This window comes from Lonchura striata, chromosome 1 (genome assembly GCF_046129695.1).
Source record: "Lonchura striata isolate bLonStr1 chromosome 1, bLonStr1.mat, whole genome shotgun sequence".
Lineage (NCBI taxonomy): Eukaryota > Metazoa > Chordata > Aves > Passeriformes > Estrildidae > Lonchura > Lonchura striata.
Window position 1 is genome coordinate 74,569,602 of NC_134603.1, and position 16,408 is coordinate 74,586,009.

The 16,408-nt window shown below is 38.6% G+C and overlaps 1 protein-coding gene across 1 annotated transcript in view; it reads right to left on the reverse strand.

Annotated features, from left to right (window-relative positions):
• MARCHF11 (membrane associated ring-CH-type finger 11) overlaps window positions 1-15,170 on the reverse strand; it is a 31,871-nt gene extending 16,701 nt beyond the window's left edge. Inside the window, exons 1-2 of the mRNA XM_021545705.3 lie at window positions 14,865-15,170; window positions 13,767-13,922 (exon numbers count right to left, since the gene is read on the reverse strand). Coding sequence (XP_021401380.1) covers window positions 13,767-13,922; window positions 14,865-15,134 — 426 coding nt within the window. The 5' untranslated portion in view covers window positions 15,135-15,170. The remainder of the gene's footprint in view (window positions 1-13,766; window positions 13,923-14,864) is intronic.
• Window positions 15,171-16,408: the final 1,238 nt, after the last annotated feature.

Below are 16,408 nucleotides of genomic sequence, written 5' to 3' on the forward strand. Positions count from 1 at the left end.
TCAATAGAAGAACTTCTTCCAAGTAATTTATTGGAACACTTCCAGTTCCCATACAATACATAGATGTTCACTGAATTAAAGGGAAAGCAAATTAAATTGATTATTCATATCATCTCCATAGGGATAAGTAGGGAAATGATTTTAGCATGGTACAAAGAAAGTGTTGCAAACTATTTGTGACACTGGCATATTTCAGTGGGCTCTGGATGCAGGAACAGAAGCTATGGAAAGGCTTTAATGGAAAAGAACCATAGAAATTATCTGAAAGTGAAAGAATTCCCATGTAATTGAAATTTCAGAGTTTAATGTTTCCAGTTCATTGAAAGAAGACTGAAAGAGGACCCTCAGAATGTAGATGCACAAACACATTTGATTGGGTAAGCACGATTTAGTTGTAAAAGCATAATTTTGTTTAAAGTACATCATCATTTATCTGCTTCTAGATACTCTACGAATCCAAAGACATGCAATCAAGTAACATCACCATGTATTGTCACTGGTTTCCTACATCCTGCAGCAATATTAGTCACAATAATGGAATAGTAGTTCTGGAACAAAGCAACTCTCTGCTTTTAGTTAGGAAGGTGCACCTTCCCTGTTCAGTCTTCTTCCTGTTGCTATAAGGCAATGATGTGTTTCAGCAATGAAAGATACAACCTCACCAGAAATCCACTGAGTACAAATACTGGCCTCTGCTCCTTTTGGCCCTGAGCAAAATCTAATTCACAGACTTTTCATATGAATCACAAAATTTTCATATGAAAATATGGAGGATGCTCATGAGAGAAGAAGCAATCCTAATTTCATGTGTTTCTTTGTAAGGTGTGAAACAAAGAGAACTTCAGATTTTAATGACAACAAAAAGACTCAAAAAAAATGTCCTGAGTTTGAGCTGTTGTCCTGTCTAATCCCGAAGCAAGATAATGAGTATCTTGGAAGAAGGTTATAAGGCAGGATGGTAAGAATACTGAGCTATTATATGCTAGCATGTAATCATGAAGAAGACAATCCTGGGTTCTGGGTTGTATGAAATCTGGCAGAATCTGCTTTACAAGTCAATTTGAATGTAATTTCTTAGATTAACAAATCAATTAGATTGATTTTGTAGTGAATTAAATTAGCAATAAATCTTCACTTAAAGAGAAGTTAATTATATAATTTTAGACTGAACAAAGGAATATGGTAAATAATACACTGCTTGAAAATTTGGCCTAGTGGAAGAATTAAGTAATTTATTAACTAATATATCACACATTATGTATAATAACTAAAAGGCTTTAAAAAGATGCATAATTCATTTATAAGAATTAGTATAATGGATTAATGTTAATATTGTTATTAATAAGTATTTCTTTATTAAGTTATTATTTAAATATATATTAAGCAGCAAAATTTTAGCAGTCAATTGCATTTGATTTTTCAGGTACTGCTGAATAATCACAACTACACACTAATAGGTCCTGTTGTTTGAATCAGTACTTAATTTTTTCTATTAGTTTTAGTAGCCATTGCTTTGATCATTCACTTACTTAGAAGATTCCATTTTTACAAAACACATTTAAGCTGTAGTACTTAATTACAGAGAGAGGCAATTTAGATACTACATATCATATAATACTACAGCTCTATCTGTGAAAAAAGATAATAGCTGCTTTTATAGTATACACTATACCAGAATCTCTCTATTTCTCTCTAAACATATCATGAATATGCTTGAAATCCCTTGGCATAATTAAATTAAATTGCCCAATATTATTTTGAACATTTCCAGCTGTCTGACTCGTTACACTGTGCATCAGCAATCATAGTGCTGCAAGAAACAATGGTTGCAATAACAAAACTGTAAATATCCATTCATACCACTGTGTTTGAAAGTTCCCAAGTTCTTGGCTTAATGGTGCTTATATGGCTTACACATAACATATGTACTATCTCTTGCAGTACAAACATAGACATAAAATAAAAATTCCATCAATTTCTCCCAAATACCAAATGCACCAAAAAGAATGAAAGATAAGTTCATATGGAAAACACTTACAGAAGAACCGCTTATTGTTCTGGAATTGTCATTTTTTAAATTTATTACTATAAACACAGTCACATTTTGCTGTTTCTAGACAATAGTCCCCTCTTTACATTCACTAATTACATATGATGGAGCTATTGATCTTTTCAGAATAATATTGTTCTACCTTACAGTCAGCACTGTTTCTGGATTCCTTACCAATATTAACAGTAACACTTGAGTTCTGATTAAACTAGTTTAGGACACTCTTAGAAAAACACCTTAGTGCTCCTGTAGCATATAAACCCTGAAACAACTTGCTACCCACTTGAAAAAAAATGAAAGAAATTAGGAAGAAATTCTTTATTCAAAGGGTGGTGAAGCACTGCAACAGGTTGAAGATGAGGTTAGGAGATCCTCAGCAAACTCATCTACTGAGCGGCATCCATGCCCATGGCATGGGGGATTAGAACTACAGGGTCTTTAAGGTTCCTTCCAACCAAAACCATTCTATGATCCTATGATTCTTTTCCCCATCTCTGAATGGAAAGAAACAGGGATTAAGATCTTCAATAGGCCCTGGTTCTGCCACTGTGGTCACACAAACATTTCTTGATATCCAGAGTTGTGGGCAACTCATCCTTACATGGATGATGTCTAGTGAAAAAGCAGGGAAGGTTTCTCCATCTCAAATGGAATTCTCACTTGCTCATTAGACTCTGGGTAGCATCAAGCCTGTGAGCTGAGAAAGTGCAGAGCATCTAAGACTCGTGACTGCAGACAGAGCTAATGGAACATGTCTAAGGGCTGCGAAACAGGTAGTGTAAGATCTCATAGCTCAAAGCACTCAAAGAGTTAAGTGGCTCAGACATCTGGTAAAGAAAGGACCTAATACTCTTCAGGTAGGTTTGCCCAGTCAGGCCTGGCTAACTTAGTAACTTATCCAGCATCCAACTCTGAATTTTAGAAAACGGACTGTGAATCACTATCCTAAACTATACAAAAAAAAAAATTTAAATGGCCAGTATAGTGACACCAGTTTTTTGCTATGTTGCACTGAAGAGAACTGTTTCTGTTGTATTTGCCTTAACTAATAGAGGATTATAAAGGAGAAGAGAGATTGAAGGAATTTCTACAGTCAGGGAACTTGGAATGAGGTGTTGAAGGAGAAAGATTGGTATTTTTTTTGTGACTGTTAAAACAAGCCTAAGCAACTTTCCAATAAAAGTGCTTTTAAAATGGCACTAGGTAAATGCCTGCTCATGGTCCACCAAAATTAAGCAGCCCAGACTCTCAGCCAACAAGATAAACAAGTCCAGTGCTGGAATATTCCAGTAGGAAGCTAAGTAGCTGCAACTTTGGACCCACATCCTTTAGAGATGCTGATGACCACTGACAGTCTGAACAGTATTCCAGGCATCTTCCAGCACATACAGAAGTTTTTGAAAGTGCTTGTCCTTTAGTAATGAAAATAAACATGAGATGTGCAAATTAACCATCCCTTTGGAGGCATGCAAATTTGTGTATGAATTTGAGTTTGTAAATAAAAGTTAGCTTTCTAAAGTAATTTTCTTTTCATTATCATAAAACATATTATACAAAACTCTCTTCCCCTACAAGAGGGACAACAGGAAAGACAGGGAGGGAGCCTTTATGAGGGAGCATAGTGATAGGATGAGGTTTAGTAAATTTAAACTAAAAGAGAGTAGGTTTAGATTAGATATTAGGAAAAAATTCTTTGCAGTGAGAGTGGTGAGACACTGGAATAGGTTGCCCAGAGAAGCAGTGGTGAAAACAGAGAGTGACCCTGGGATAAAGACATGGCTTCTTATCCACACTTCAGATATGCTAATGCAAGATTGTAGCATATAGCACTGCAGGAATTCTAGATTATTTTTAAGTAAGCAGGTTGGAAGCCTGTATATCTGAACCCAATCAAGGAAGGAAGAATTTTGAAGGTTATCTTGAAGACCTGATGCATGGGAGTTGTACAATTAAGACAAAGACTCACTTGTGTCACATGACGACCACCAACACATCTGGAAGTTCTTAAACTACTGAAAGTGCTTTCTATTTGAAAACAATCTAGACTAAAAGACTGAAGTCCTTAGATTTTGTAGGTTTAATTGCTGGGACTAGGTTCACAACAGTTGTATCAGTGACATCTACAAAAGCACAAGGGTAAGGCCCAGGGCAAAGATAAGCTTTTAAAATCCCAGCAGCCATAAAAACTTCCCACTAAATGCACAATAGATTTTCCACAAATTTCTGAACACAGTCTAGTACATGGCATCAATTCTCAGTGGAGAAACTCTGAAGCAGGTGCATTTCCACAGAACAACCATCAATTTCACATATTTTCTAGATTTTTAACCAAGTCTATAGGAAGAAAAGGACAGGCTGAATTAGAGAATTTTGAAATTCGAGAGATTATAGGATCATAGAATTTTAAAGTTGTTAAAGATGTCTAAGATCATCAAGTCCAACTGTTGACCTAGCACAATTTCATTCAATACTAAACAATATTCCCAAATGCCACATCTGCATGCCTTTTGAACACTTCTAGACATGGTGATTTCACCACTTCCCTGGGCAGCCTGTTTCAGTGCCTGACCACCCTTTCAATGAGGCAATTTTTGCTAATCTCAAATCAAAATCTGCTTGGGCACAACTTGAGGCTATTTCTCTTGGTCTATTGTTTGTTCTTCACTTGGGAGTAGAGGCCAAACCCTCCTCACTACAATCTTTTCAGGTAGTTCTAGAGAGTGATGATACACCCATGAATGCATTTCTACAAGATGTATTTGAAGGTCCCTCTGTTTATACTGGGTAGTGGAGGATATGAAAATCTTTTCTGTAAGTTTTACATATATCAGAAAAGCATCTGTTATTAATCAAATTTCTGTTTGGGGCAAGCATCCAGAAGGCAATGAGATGATATGCAGTACTCTGTAAGTGGTGGGTAAGGAGGAAGTCACCCTCTTTATTAAGTCTCAGGAGGATTTTAAGTCAGCTTGTACATCAAAGTGTCCTTTTTGGAAAGTGCCATAAAATTGTTTGAGCTTACAATGATTCTTGTGGTCACTAAAGACAGTGGCTATGTGGAGGAACAGTGCTGCAGATGCAGGAAAAGGCTGAAAGTGCAAGTCTCCCATATTCTGTTTGTGTTACTCTGATGTGACTCAGGGAGCTCCCATCAGCTGTTACACCCATTCCTTCAAGTAAAATTTGTCCTACTGCTCTACTCCTATGAAAGAGCAGCCCTGAAACAGATGTGGACTTTAGTCATCCAAGGAGGAACATAATGTGCTGGGAGTAACCACAAGCTCTAGTGGATTGTAAATTGCAGATTGCTCAGATAAAGCAATGAGAGATAAGATAAAATGTTCCATTAAGATGTAGACTCTCAATCTGTCTGTTCTTGCTCATGGAACAGAGGGAGCCTCCTTAGCATGAAAGAAGAGAGGGCATTGAAGTTTACTCTCATTTTCTTCAGCTACAGCTTCCTGGCTGCCAGTTTCATGGAATTTGCTTTTCCCAAAATACTTGTAGTGCTTCAAATAATATGCTTCCAGCTTTAGGAGAGTATTTAAATGCACATAAAGCTAGCTAGCATTTCATCTTGGTGGCATGGTACATGACTTTGTGAAACTGCTAAGGAATTATTTTATTATATCCCTTCTTTAGCCATAAAAGATGAGAAAAATGAACCTGAGCTTAGGGAATAGCCTCCATCCACTAATATGGTTTGTGAAGGTAACAGTATGGTACAGTCCTGTACTGGGAACACAGAACTAGTGAAGTTTAATGCTGCCCTAGAGGGAAGACACTGCCAGAAAAATATGTAAAAATGAGACACATACACAGAAATAGAGTAGGGAGTAAGGAAATAGCATGTGGCCAAGAATGAGAATACTCAATCCCCACGAGCTTCACTGAAATTTAAACAGAAAGAGGAGAAAAAAAAAAAATTAAGAAATAAAAGTAAATAAAAAGGAAAGTTGAAATAAATTTTAAAAAGAAGCAAAGAACTCCATGGCAAAAGCATCATGCAGGCAAAACACACAATGAGGGTGCTCTGACTCAAGACAAGTGCTTCAAAGGAACTGAGGTCAAAGTGTTCTTTCACCATTGCATTGTAGGCACAAAAGCAGGCAGGGGCTATTCGCTGCACCCTACCAAAGCAATAAGAAAGCGTCTTCAGAGTGAATACCAAACATCCAATTTGAATCTACACATGGGACAAAAAATTTTAAAAATACAAGTTCAGTAGGTGCAAAATCTGTTTCCCCAACACAGCAAATTAAGAAAGAAGTAAGTTTGCATGACTGCCAGTCATTGGATGAAGTGCTGAAGACTTTAGTGAGAGCACACCAACATTCAAATCCAAGAAGTATTAAAAGTAAATTTCAAAATTAATTTAATAAAACTTTCTTTGACAAATTTAAGTTGTGGATAACAGTACAGGGATACTTCAGAACTAACACAGACTGGTAGAGAAGACAGCATGTCTTGACAGTATTTGGTGCTCAAAGCAGGCTACTTGCACTGCCAAATCGGCATAAGGTAAAGAATCATAGACACACAGTATGAAAGCAGTACACCGTCATATATTAACATTTTTTCATATTAGAAAATAGAAGAAGCCTCCTGAAACAACCACTTATTGTTTTTAGTATTTTTCCACTAATCTCTTTTGATAGGAATTAAAGACTTGAATATTCGGGATTTTTGACATATGACAAAAAAATATTGTACTGTGAAAGCTCAAAAATCTCTGATCACTAAACAAATTTCTTGCAGACCAAGCCATTGGGAAAATGCCCAAGAACAGAAAATGAGAAAAAAAACAATAACACAAAGGTTTGTGAATGCAGGTCTCACACCATATCTTAAGCCTTGAATTGTTATTCTTAGCATTTCAAATGGCAGCATCTATGTATATGTAACGACCCTGATTCTCATTGAAACTCTTTTCTAATTTTGGATGTTTTTTTATAATGAAATCTGTTGTAAATATGTAATTCATGCTTATACTTCCAGCAATAGCTGTAATTGGATCCATTTCCTCTGAAAAACAACCTGGCATTGTATCTCATGCAAGTCATTCTGCCCCATGAAAATCTGGGTTGAAGGAATCCACCTTTTTTTCCTTTAAGTAGTTAACCCACTATTTAATATACTAAGATAATGGCACTCTTTAAATCTATATTATATGTCTTACCACTAAATCAGTAGGATGACACTTGTAATTAAAAAATTATTTCCAAGTACCATTCACAGTTTACATTGCACTGTTTTTTCACACTATTCTAGCAGTCAAACTGCCTTGAGCACAATCTATGCATCTCACAAAATAAAAACAAAAAACAACTGAATTTTTAATAAGCTACAGAAAATAAAACTGTAACGTATGAGGGCCATGCATCCACATACTTTTAATACTATTCCTTTTTTAAAGTATGCTCTGCTTTTTTTTTTTTTTTTGTATTCTACTTGATTACCTTAGGATATACTTAGAAGTTGGACAGAACTGCTAAACTGTTTGACTTTCTCTGTAATCCCCCATATTCCTTCCTGATGGCTTCTGCTCCCACTTGATGTCTCCTCTGACCTCTTAAGATGAATTTTATTTCTTCTTATAACTTACAAATATGCTTCAGTATTTGTAGTCAATATCTAGTATTTTGCTATTACTTCTTCCCTATCCCTACTGTGATGATAGAATCAGTTCCTTTGTTCAACTACTATTCTTCATTATTTCATGACTTCCAGATAATTGGTACTTATATTTTTCCATCCCTGTTCTTTCTCACCTGTCATTAATTATCAATTATATCCATTTTCCTAAAGTTTATAAAGCTTTGGGGTTTTTTTTTACACTGTAATGTCCACTTTACACTCCTTCAGCTCTGCATGCTAACAGCCAAATATTCAACTCCTAATGTGCTAGCAGTGCACCAGTGCTCTGCTTATTTCCTCTGTGAAAAATGTGCTCCCTCATCTGAATGGCTAACCAAATGTTTTTCTCAAGCTAAACTGACTTTTGTCTCCACACCTTTTTGCTGCCTTTATTTGCCAGTTCTCTACTCCTTTTATATCCAAGTCTTTCTGTGCATTAATTACAAGAAAACAAAGAAAACACAACATGGAATTTATTATCACATCAGAATTTTCTCTTTGATCCCTCCCATTTTTTGCATTTCAGTTTTTTAAGTTGATGTCCTCTCTCTTATACTCTCTGTACTCTGCACCACTGACATTTACTCACTCAATTCTCTTTTTCAGTCTCTCATTTACCTTCAGATGTTTAACAGGAAGTAGACATAAAATGTATTTTGCCTTTCCCACCACAGAAAAAACCCTCAGCTGCCTTCTTCAACAGCTCTGCTATCCTTTTGTTTCTAAACTCATTAAGCATGATATTTAGAACTGATCATAATCACCATCTACCCAGTGCAGTCACTGAGTTGACTGTGAGTGGATCAGATTAAAAGGTCTATCTAGTCTAGTAAATTCTCCCTAGAAGTGGCCAAAAGATGCTTACAAAAAAAAAAAAAAAGACTGTGAGAAATACAGGTACTGCATCTATACTGATGACTGACATTGGGTTTTCTGTTTCAGATTTCTCTCTTCTGTCAAAACTAAAGTGTTAGTCTGCTTCTACCACTTTTTATATGGATTTTACCATTCAATTAGGTTCATTAAAATCTCTAGGATATTCATGTCCCAGGCCTATAGTTTTGTCACCCCAGTACATGAATTTTTTCTCAGAATTATCATAAATTTATCAGGAATTATCTTAAATTTAAATATTTATTTGGATCTTCCTGTTCTCAATATTTCTAAAGCTTGCATGTACCATGTACTTTCTATGTAGTATGTCCAAGTCTATTCATACATAAAAAATTAATTTATCATCAGCACTTCTGTTATATGTCTCAATTACTGTAACACATATTTTAAGCTCATGACAAAAGTAATTTTCTCAGCAAGTACAAACTGCTTCAAGTACAATTCATTTATTCCACTACTTTGACCATATTACTGGCCTACTTTCTCCACTATGAGAGACTCTCTTCTCCATCACATGAAATTAAAAAGACTTGATTTGATTTGATTTTTTAAGTCTTTCCAGGCTTTTATTGATGTATTAATTACCTTCTAATGACTACTCAGGCATTGAATCTCATTTCTATTCAGTTCCTAATACCTGTCTCAGCCAAGTATTTTATTTTCCAACAGCCCTTACATAGTGCCTTCATATTCAAAGGGTGCCTGCAAAGCTTCATTATTTTCTTTTTAAGAGGCCTTTTAAGACACATCCCATTTGAGATGCCAAAAACTGAATTATAGTTAGAAATGGCTAGTGTCTTGGTACCAGGGCTAGTGTATAATAGATTTGTCCCTTATCTCTTGTTCAAATTTCTTTGTAAATTGTCCAGTATTGGAACAATCCTTTCTGTTCTTTTTTGTCCACTGACAAATACGGAATAGCACAATGTATTCTTCTGGATCTTCAGTACAGAGAGAGACATTAATATATTTTTCTTAGTACGTTGTGCAGTTTAGAATGCATAATTGGAGATTTCAGCTTTTTCCCTTTCCCCTTCTTAGTTATGCCTAGAAGAACTTAATGCGGTCATCCAGCTGAGCACAGTCATCAGCAAAAACTTTTACTAAACATTTGCTCTACAATTTTTTCTGGACACTGACCTCCATAATGAAGTAGCTGAAGAACTTGACTTTTGCACATTTTAGTGTAACACACATTCACATACCTGCAGTCTGCTACACATTTTTGCTCATGCTTATCTAGTTGATGCCAGTGAGCTTTCTCAAATGAGTGAGAATTATACACATTAACAAAATTTGCAAAAGCGTAGCCTTACCCTTTGAAAAGTACCACCTTAATTTTTTTCTGTTTTAAGAAATCAGGCCTAACAAGTAAGCATTTACTTATTTAAATAAGTTTTGTGAGTTTTCTGGTATCAGACAAGGTGTTGAACTGCCACACAATTAAGTTTTAAATTAGCACATTCATCTCCTGTATCACTTTTGGAATTCACCAAATGGACAGGATTTATCAAACATCTAACATAACACTATTTTATGACAGACTACACTAACAGTCTAGAAAAGGCTCCTCTCTAAATATCTTTACTACTGACTTACAGAAGTGACAGGTTTTAGCACCAAAGTATATATTCTCAACCTTTGCATGATTCTATTTCACTTTTAAACATTAATTCTGAATCTTACAAGATCACTGACATTCTTCAATACACATTCATACTTAAGTGCAAGTCTAGTGAACTAATCTCCTAACAGCATAAAAATTAGATAGCACCAATAAGAATAAAACAACGTGTTTATATTTCTTTTAGGAATATATTTTGTTTAGGAAGGAAATCTGTACAAATTATAACCTTAACAAACTAATAAAAAATAGTTCTTTTTGCACTTCTTTCTTTTTTGTTAACGTCAAATATAATTGTAAATGAGTTTAATTTCCAAGTCACACATTTGAAGTTTCTCTCTCCTTTTTAAGTCCTTCCAAAACATCCTGCCCAAAGCAGTTTTTATTCCAGCTCCCCTCGTCATAGTTTGAGAGGCAGTAAGGGAATTTTCTAGTAATTAACATAGCCCTGTCTATTACTGGACAAATTCCATCCTGCCATTGGAGCAAGTCCAGCAACATGAACGTATATTTTCATTAATTGACTAGTGCAAAGTTAAATACATCTTTCTGATACGATCCTAAGAAGGATACTGACAAATTCCAAATCTCTGTTATACATAATATCAAATGTCATCAACTTGTTTGTGTGCTCATCTTCCACTGCTAGCCCATGGGTTAATTTGGAGTTTTGTTTATGTTTTAAGGTTTATTCCCATAATAAAATCTATGTTTCCAGGATTAGATTCTTAAAAGTTAATTATGTAGTAGCTGCTGAATCTGGAAAATCACTAACACTGAAAGAATTTCTATCAAAATAGAAATATTCTGTTTCTTGAATGTACTGCCCTAGGAGACACACCCCTTGGAGATAACTTTGCCTTCCATGAAGCAATGGAAACCACAGAACATGTTAGATATTAAATGGAATATTCACATCTATTCCAACATTCTGAAGGAAAACATAGAGAAATCTCTTCTTTCTTAAGTCTCTACACATTGTTACATTCCTTAAATACATGAGGTGAAAGCAAATCTGAAGAGCTGCTGTAAATCTGCATAGATGAGAGTAAATAAACCAGGTTTGCATAGACTTGGTACAAATCTGCATTCACCTGAGAAAAAGTTATTTTTGTTAATAGCACCAGTTTTCTCTCCGATGACACTGCCTACAAAGTTCTAATAAATAAAACACTGGTAGAGACAATTTTAGGAAGATGGACTGAGGCAGACTACTGGTTGCTGAGAGAATAAACTACTCCTGTCCAAATACTGTACCTAATATAATGCAAGAAGTCTTGCATTTTTGGGAACTTCTAAGTACATTCACAACTTCAGCTGACGATGTTTTAAATTCTTTCTTTATTGAAATAGTCTCACTCTTTGCTTTTTGCCAAAACTAACCAAAATGTTACCTTAAAATGAGCTTTTGTGCCGTGTAGAATACTCAGAACCTGTCCAAAGGTTTAAGCCAAGACAGTTGCTAAAAATGGCCAATATTATTACAGTCAAGAATATAGGGGAATGTGTACATTTTAAGACTGATTTCCCTTCTAAAATTACACAGATGACTGCATTTTGAGACTTCCTTTTAGATTCTGTTACTACAAGAGGAATATTCTGTGTAGGAGACTGAGAATGGTACTACTGTGTTCCCTCAAAGAGATGGGTGATCTTTTGGGTGTCAGGAATTTGACCTCAGGATTGCATGTCCAACTTACTGAATTGCAACTCCATGAAATCTTTCTGTATGCTATTTTGTCAAGAAAGAAAGGACAGACTTAAATGGCTTACTTAAAAAATTAAAAACATGGTTAAGAATAAATCAAGTATTAAGCTATTGAATGAGAAACATTAATCTGGTTTCTTTCCCTCCTCCCCACGCCCACCCCCCACAATAAAAAAAATAGAGAAAAGGTGACAACTAATGAGGTGAGTGGCATTTAACTTTTGTCTCTTCAGTTCCTTTCTACTTCCTTTGTAAGCTTGGCCAAACTTTATTGCCTGCTGTGTCATCTACTGACTCTTCTTTGCTTCGCTTTTCTACAGAAACTGAATAACTATTCTTCAAATTTGGGCTTGATTCTGCTGTCCACAGATAGGTGTCTAATGACTTTTCAGATGTCCTTTAATATCCACTTGGCCTCTATCTGCAGTTCCAGAGTCCCTCATAAATTCTGTCATATCTGCTATTCTGTGTACACATTTCGGCTACCTTAGGCCATCTCAAATAGTACTAGATGCCTCTTTGCAGGCAACTGTGTGTCATGTCTTTCCTGTCTAACAACAATTTTCAGATACTATAATTGCAACTATTGCTGTTGTTATCTTTGTGAGGAAAAGGATGAGATTGCTTTGGATATGCAAGAAATAAAGACTTTTTAAAAGGCTGGAAAAAGCCAAAAGGATTAAACCTCATGCCAAACCATGTCTGTGTACAAACAGAATCTACAACCTTAATTTTTCAGAGTGTTCTACAAATGCTTTACTTTTTTACATAAAGATTTTTTACATAAAGATTCTATCCAGGAAAGGGTACCAAAACCTTTCCTTGGAGGATTTATAAAGGAAAAGAATTGAAGTTTACTGGCACCGAAAGTACTTGCCCATAATCTGAACAGCTGTAAGCAAATGCTCCAGATATTCTGTATGTGAATGCTTATCACTTTCACACAACTGCCATTACCATCCAACCATGTCTTTTCTATAAAATTCCAATCAAACACAGGCATAGAAAAATGACCTGAGTGCTCTGGCTTTTAAGAGCTCCATCATCTCTGAGCTCTTAGGATCAAAACTAAAAAAAGATACAATTATCTTACTAAATGTGTTCCTCAGATGTTATAAAATATAATTTCCAAGATGGAATTTAAGACCTCTAAAAATTCTGATATGCAAAGTGGTATTAAGGCTTCCCTATGAGATCTGGTGGAGCTTTGAGTTTCTCCCCCCACCTCTCCCTGAACATGCTACCACTGCAATGCTCTAACTTCCATCTCATGTTCTGATGCTGCTGAAATGGAGATGTGGAAATTGTTACTGCACATTTCAGCTTCTGAAAGAGCTACTAGTGGACAGAACTTTAAGAGTGTTCTACTGCTCTGAATTGTGCCAAGACTGATAATTCACCTCCTTTGATATTTTTACAGTAGATTAATACGCAGACAAGAGAAGCTTTCTTCACCTCTCCCCTCTGGATCCCAAGTTGAAGAAAGAACAAAATCATCCTTTGAGTGAGTCTTGAACAAACAATAAAGACATGTTTAAAGTTTAGAAAGTGAGTCTGGGAGATCCAAGTTTTCTGTCACGTCTCAGCATGCTTTGACTACCTAAAGAATTTACCAACGTCTAAAGACCATTTCTATAGCAAGCCAGAAAATAGAAGAACAGAACCAAATCACTACACATTTTAGTATGCAACTGGTCTTAAAACCAGCTTCAAGTGGGTGCAAGTACTAGCTGGTGAGGTATACAGGATCTTTTGCTGCATTTTCAAAAAACCTTGGAAGTAAAAGGAAGAATAATTTTATTAAAAAAAAAAAAGACTGAAAATACATACTTTTTTTAAAAAGAACAAATTACCTGACAAGGCTTTTTCATTTTAATGGCTATAACATGGTATCTGTAACAGCAGAGTTCACAGGTCCATGACCCTCTTTCACTTATCCACTTTAAGAGGCAAAGCTGATGCGTGTACCGTACTGAGCCATCACAGCGGCAAGGGTTTAACAATTCACCCTGGAAAGGCAATACAGAAACATCAACTTTAAAGGAACCTTTCATGTACATGTACACTCAATACCAAAATCTTTAGGGGTCTGTAACAATGACCTGGTCTCAATTTCACTATGTGGAAAAGTATGGTTTCTTGGCTATGAAATACTCAAAAATATAATTGTCTTAAAAATACCTAGCTGCATCTACTGAGAAAAGACAGAAAGCTGTCTACACGTGTTCACATACCTATGAGAAACAACTGAAATATTACCATGCATTAAACAATACCATTTGCCATTTCAAATACCTCAAAAGGTACCAAAAGTGGTTGGATACATTTCTACAACAGCTATTTGAAGTCATCACTCAGAAAGAAATGTGTGATGTCACAATTCCAAGAGAACCTTGCTCTTGGAGCAGGGCTCTGTGCTGTCCAACTAGCCAGCTGTCAGCCAGGACCTTAAATAACGTAAGTAAGCACTTCCCCTAGTAGTTTCTGTATTATATAAATAGCTATTCTCTTCTTTCCAACTCCAAGCTATAAAACGCTAGTTACAAATCCATTGCTGATATTATGCCCAGTAACGCCATGACAGAGATGATCCTTGGAGGTCTTCTCAGCATTACCTGTAAACTAACACTCTCATTTTAAAGTCCAACAGAAACCTGAGAAATTCGTACTGTGTAGAGTCCCTCAGAGGTGAACCAGGGAGCGCGAGCGCTAGAGGACACCGAGCGTGCAAGCCAGACACGGCAAAATCCCTGAATTCTCCCAAAGCTTTGCGCCGGTTCAGATTCGCCCCAGGCTTTCGCCACAACCAGCCCGCACAGCGGCAGCCGGGCAGGGCGATTCCGGCCGGGGAGAGACGCCGAGATCAGTACCAGGGACAGGGCTCGGCGCCGGAGCCGAGGGACGCGAAGTCGCGCGGGATGCCGGCCGCCCGCCCCGGCGCCTCTCCTCACCTGCTCGGGGCCCTGGAAGCAGATCTTGCAGATGGGGCCGGCCCCGCCGGCGTGCCCGCCGCTGCCGCTCTCGCTGCTGCTGCACACCGAGCGCGTCTCGGGTTTGTCGTCGCCGGCAGCCCCACTCTCCGAGCCACCCCTCGGGCCCTCGCCCTCTTCGGGGGTGTCTCCGCTCGCCTCTCCCGCCCCGGCCGGCAGCTCCAGCGGGGCGGCGGCGGCTCGCGGCGGCTCTCCGGCAGAGAGCTCGACGCTCCCGGAGGCGCAGCTCATGCCCCGGGGCGCACGCTCCCCCGGGGCGGGGACGGTCCGCGGCGGCGGATGGCAGCGGGGATGGGGCGGCTGCGGGCTGCCAGCGGCCGGAAGGTGACCCGGCGCGGCCGCTCCCTCACTGCCCTGCGCTGTGCGAGGAGCGGCGGCGGGGCGGGGCGGGGCGGGCGGCACGCTCAGCGGGAGGGAGAGAGGGCAAGAGAGAGGGGGAGGGAGGGAGAGAGGCGTGGGGCCGGCACCGGGACCGCCGCTGCTGCCCCCGCGCCGCTCCGAGAAAGCCGCCGCCCTCGCCAGCGCCCTGGCGCCTGCCCAGCCGGGCGGAACCCCTGGCCCTTTCCGTGACGAAAATGCCTGCTTACTCGCCGCCACTGCCCTCCTGCCCTCAGCACCGGCTTCCTCCGCAGCCCGGCGGCCGCGGCCCCCTGCCCCGCGGGCACTGCCTTCCCTTCTCTTCGTGGCCGCCTCCTGCACCTCCTGGCCCTGCTCCCGGTGCCCAGTGCTCAGGGGGCTCCTTAACCACGGGCCCCCAGCACCGCAGGATGCGGCCCTTCAGAGGACACCTACAGATCTTTCTACTTTGTCGAGGTTTTGGCTGCAGGAGGTTGCAGAACGAATATTCAACAGTTGTTCTTTGGGTGTGAAACAGCTCTCTCAGTCTTCTGTGGCTGCCTTTTCTTCTTTTTTTTTTTTTTCCTTTTCTTTAATTCATTACATCACCTCATTTTCAAAATTAAATCTGCTAAAAGCATAATGATCAAATACCTTCTAAAAAAAATCCTCAGCAGTTAGAAATTCTTTAAAGTTTGGCTGGGGCTGCTGAAGGAAAGTAGGTGTGAATTTCAGCATCAAGTATGACACCAGTGCACATTTGATCTCGTGAAGATGACAGCAACTGTCTGTGCAGGGAAGGAGAGAGAAATAAAACCTAAAAAAAACCTAAAACCAATTATGAATCCATATGCTCTTCCATAGCCACATTTAGATCCAAAGTGTGATGAAATCACACACCTTCCTCATTGGCCACTTAGAGGGAGTGCCTGGTGAGCTCAGCCTGTGCTTTCTCTGGCTGTGTTGTGATAGTAGTGGCTTTCTCGGTGTGGATATTTTATCAGAAGATGGAAGCAGCAGACAGAACCAAAGCAGCACTTCTCAGCCCACAATCTCACGGCATTGCGTGGCTCTCAAGCTTTTCAGAGAGGCTTGCCAAATATATTCCAAACACCCGGTCCAACCTTTTGGCCTGGCTGGAGACCAGCTCAGCAATGTGCCATTGGCAG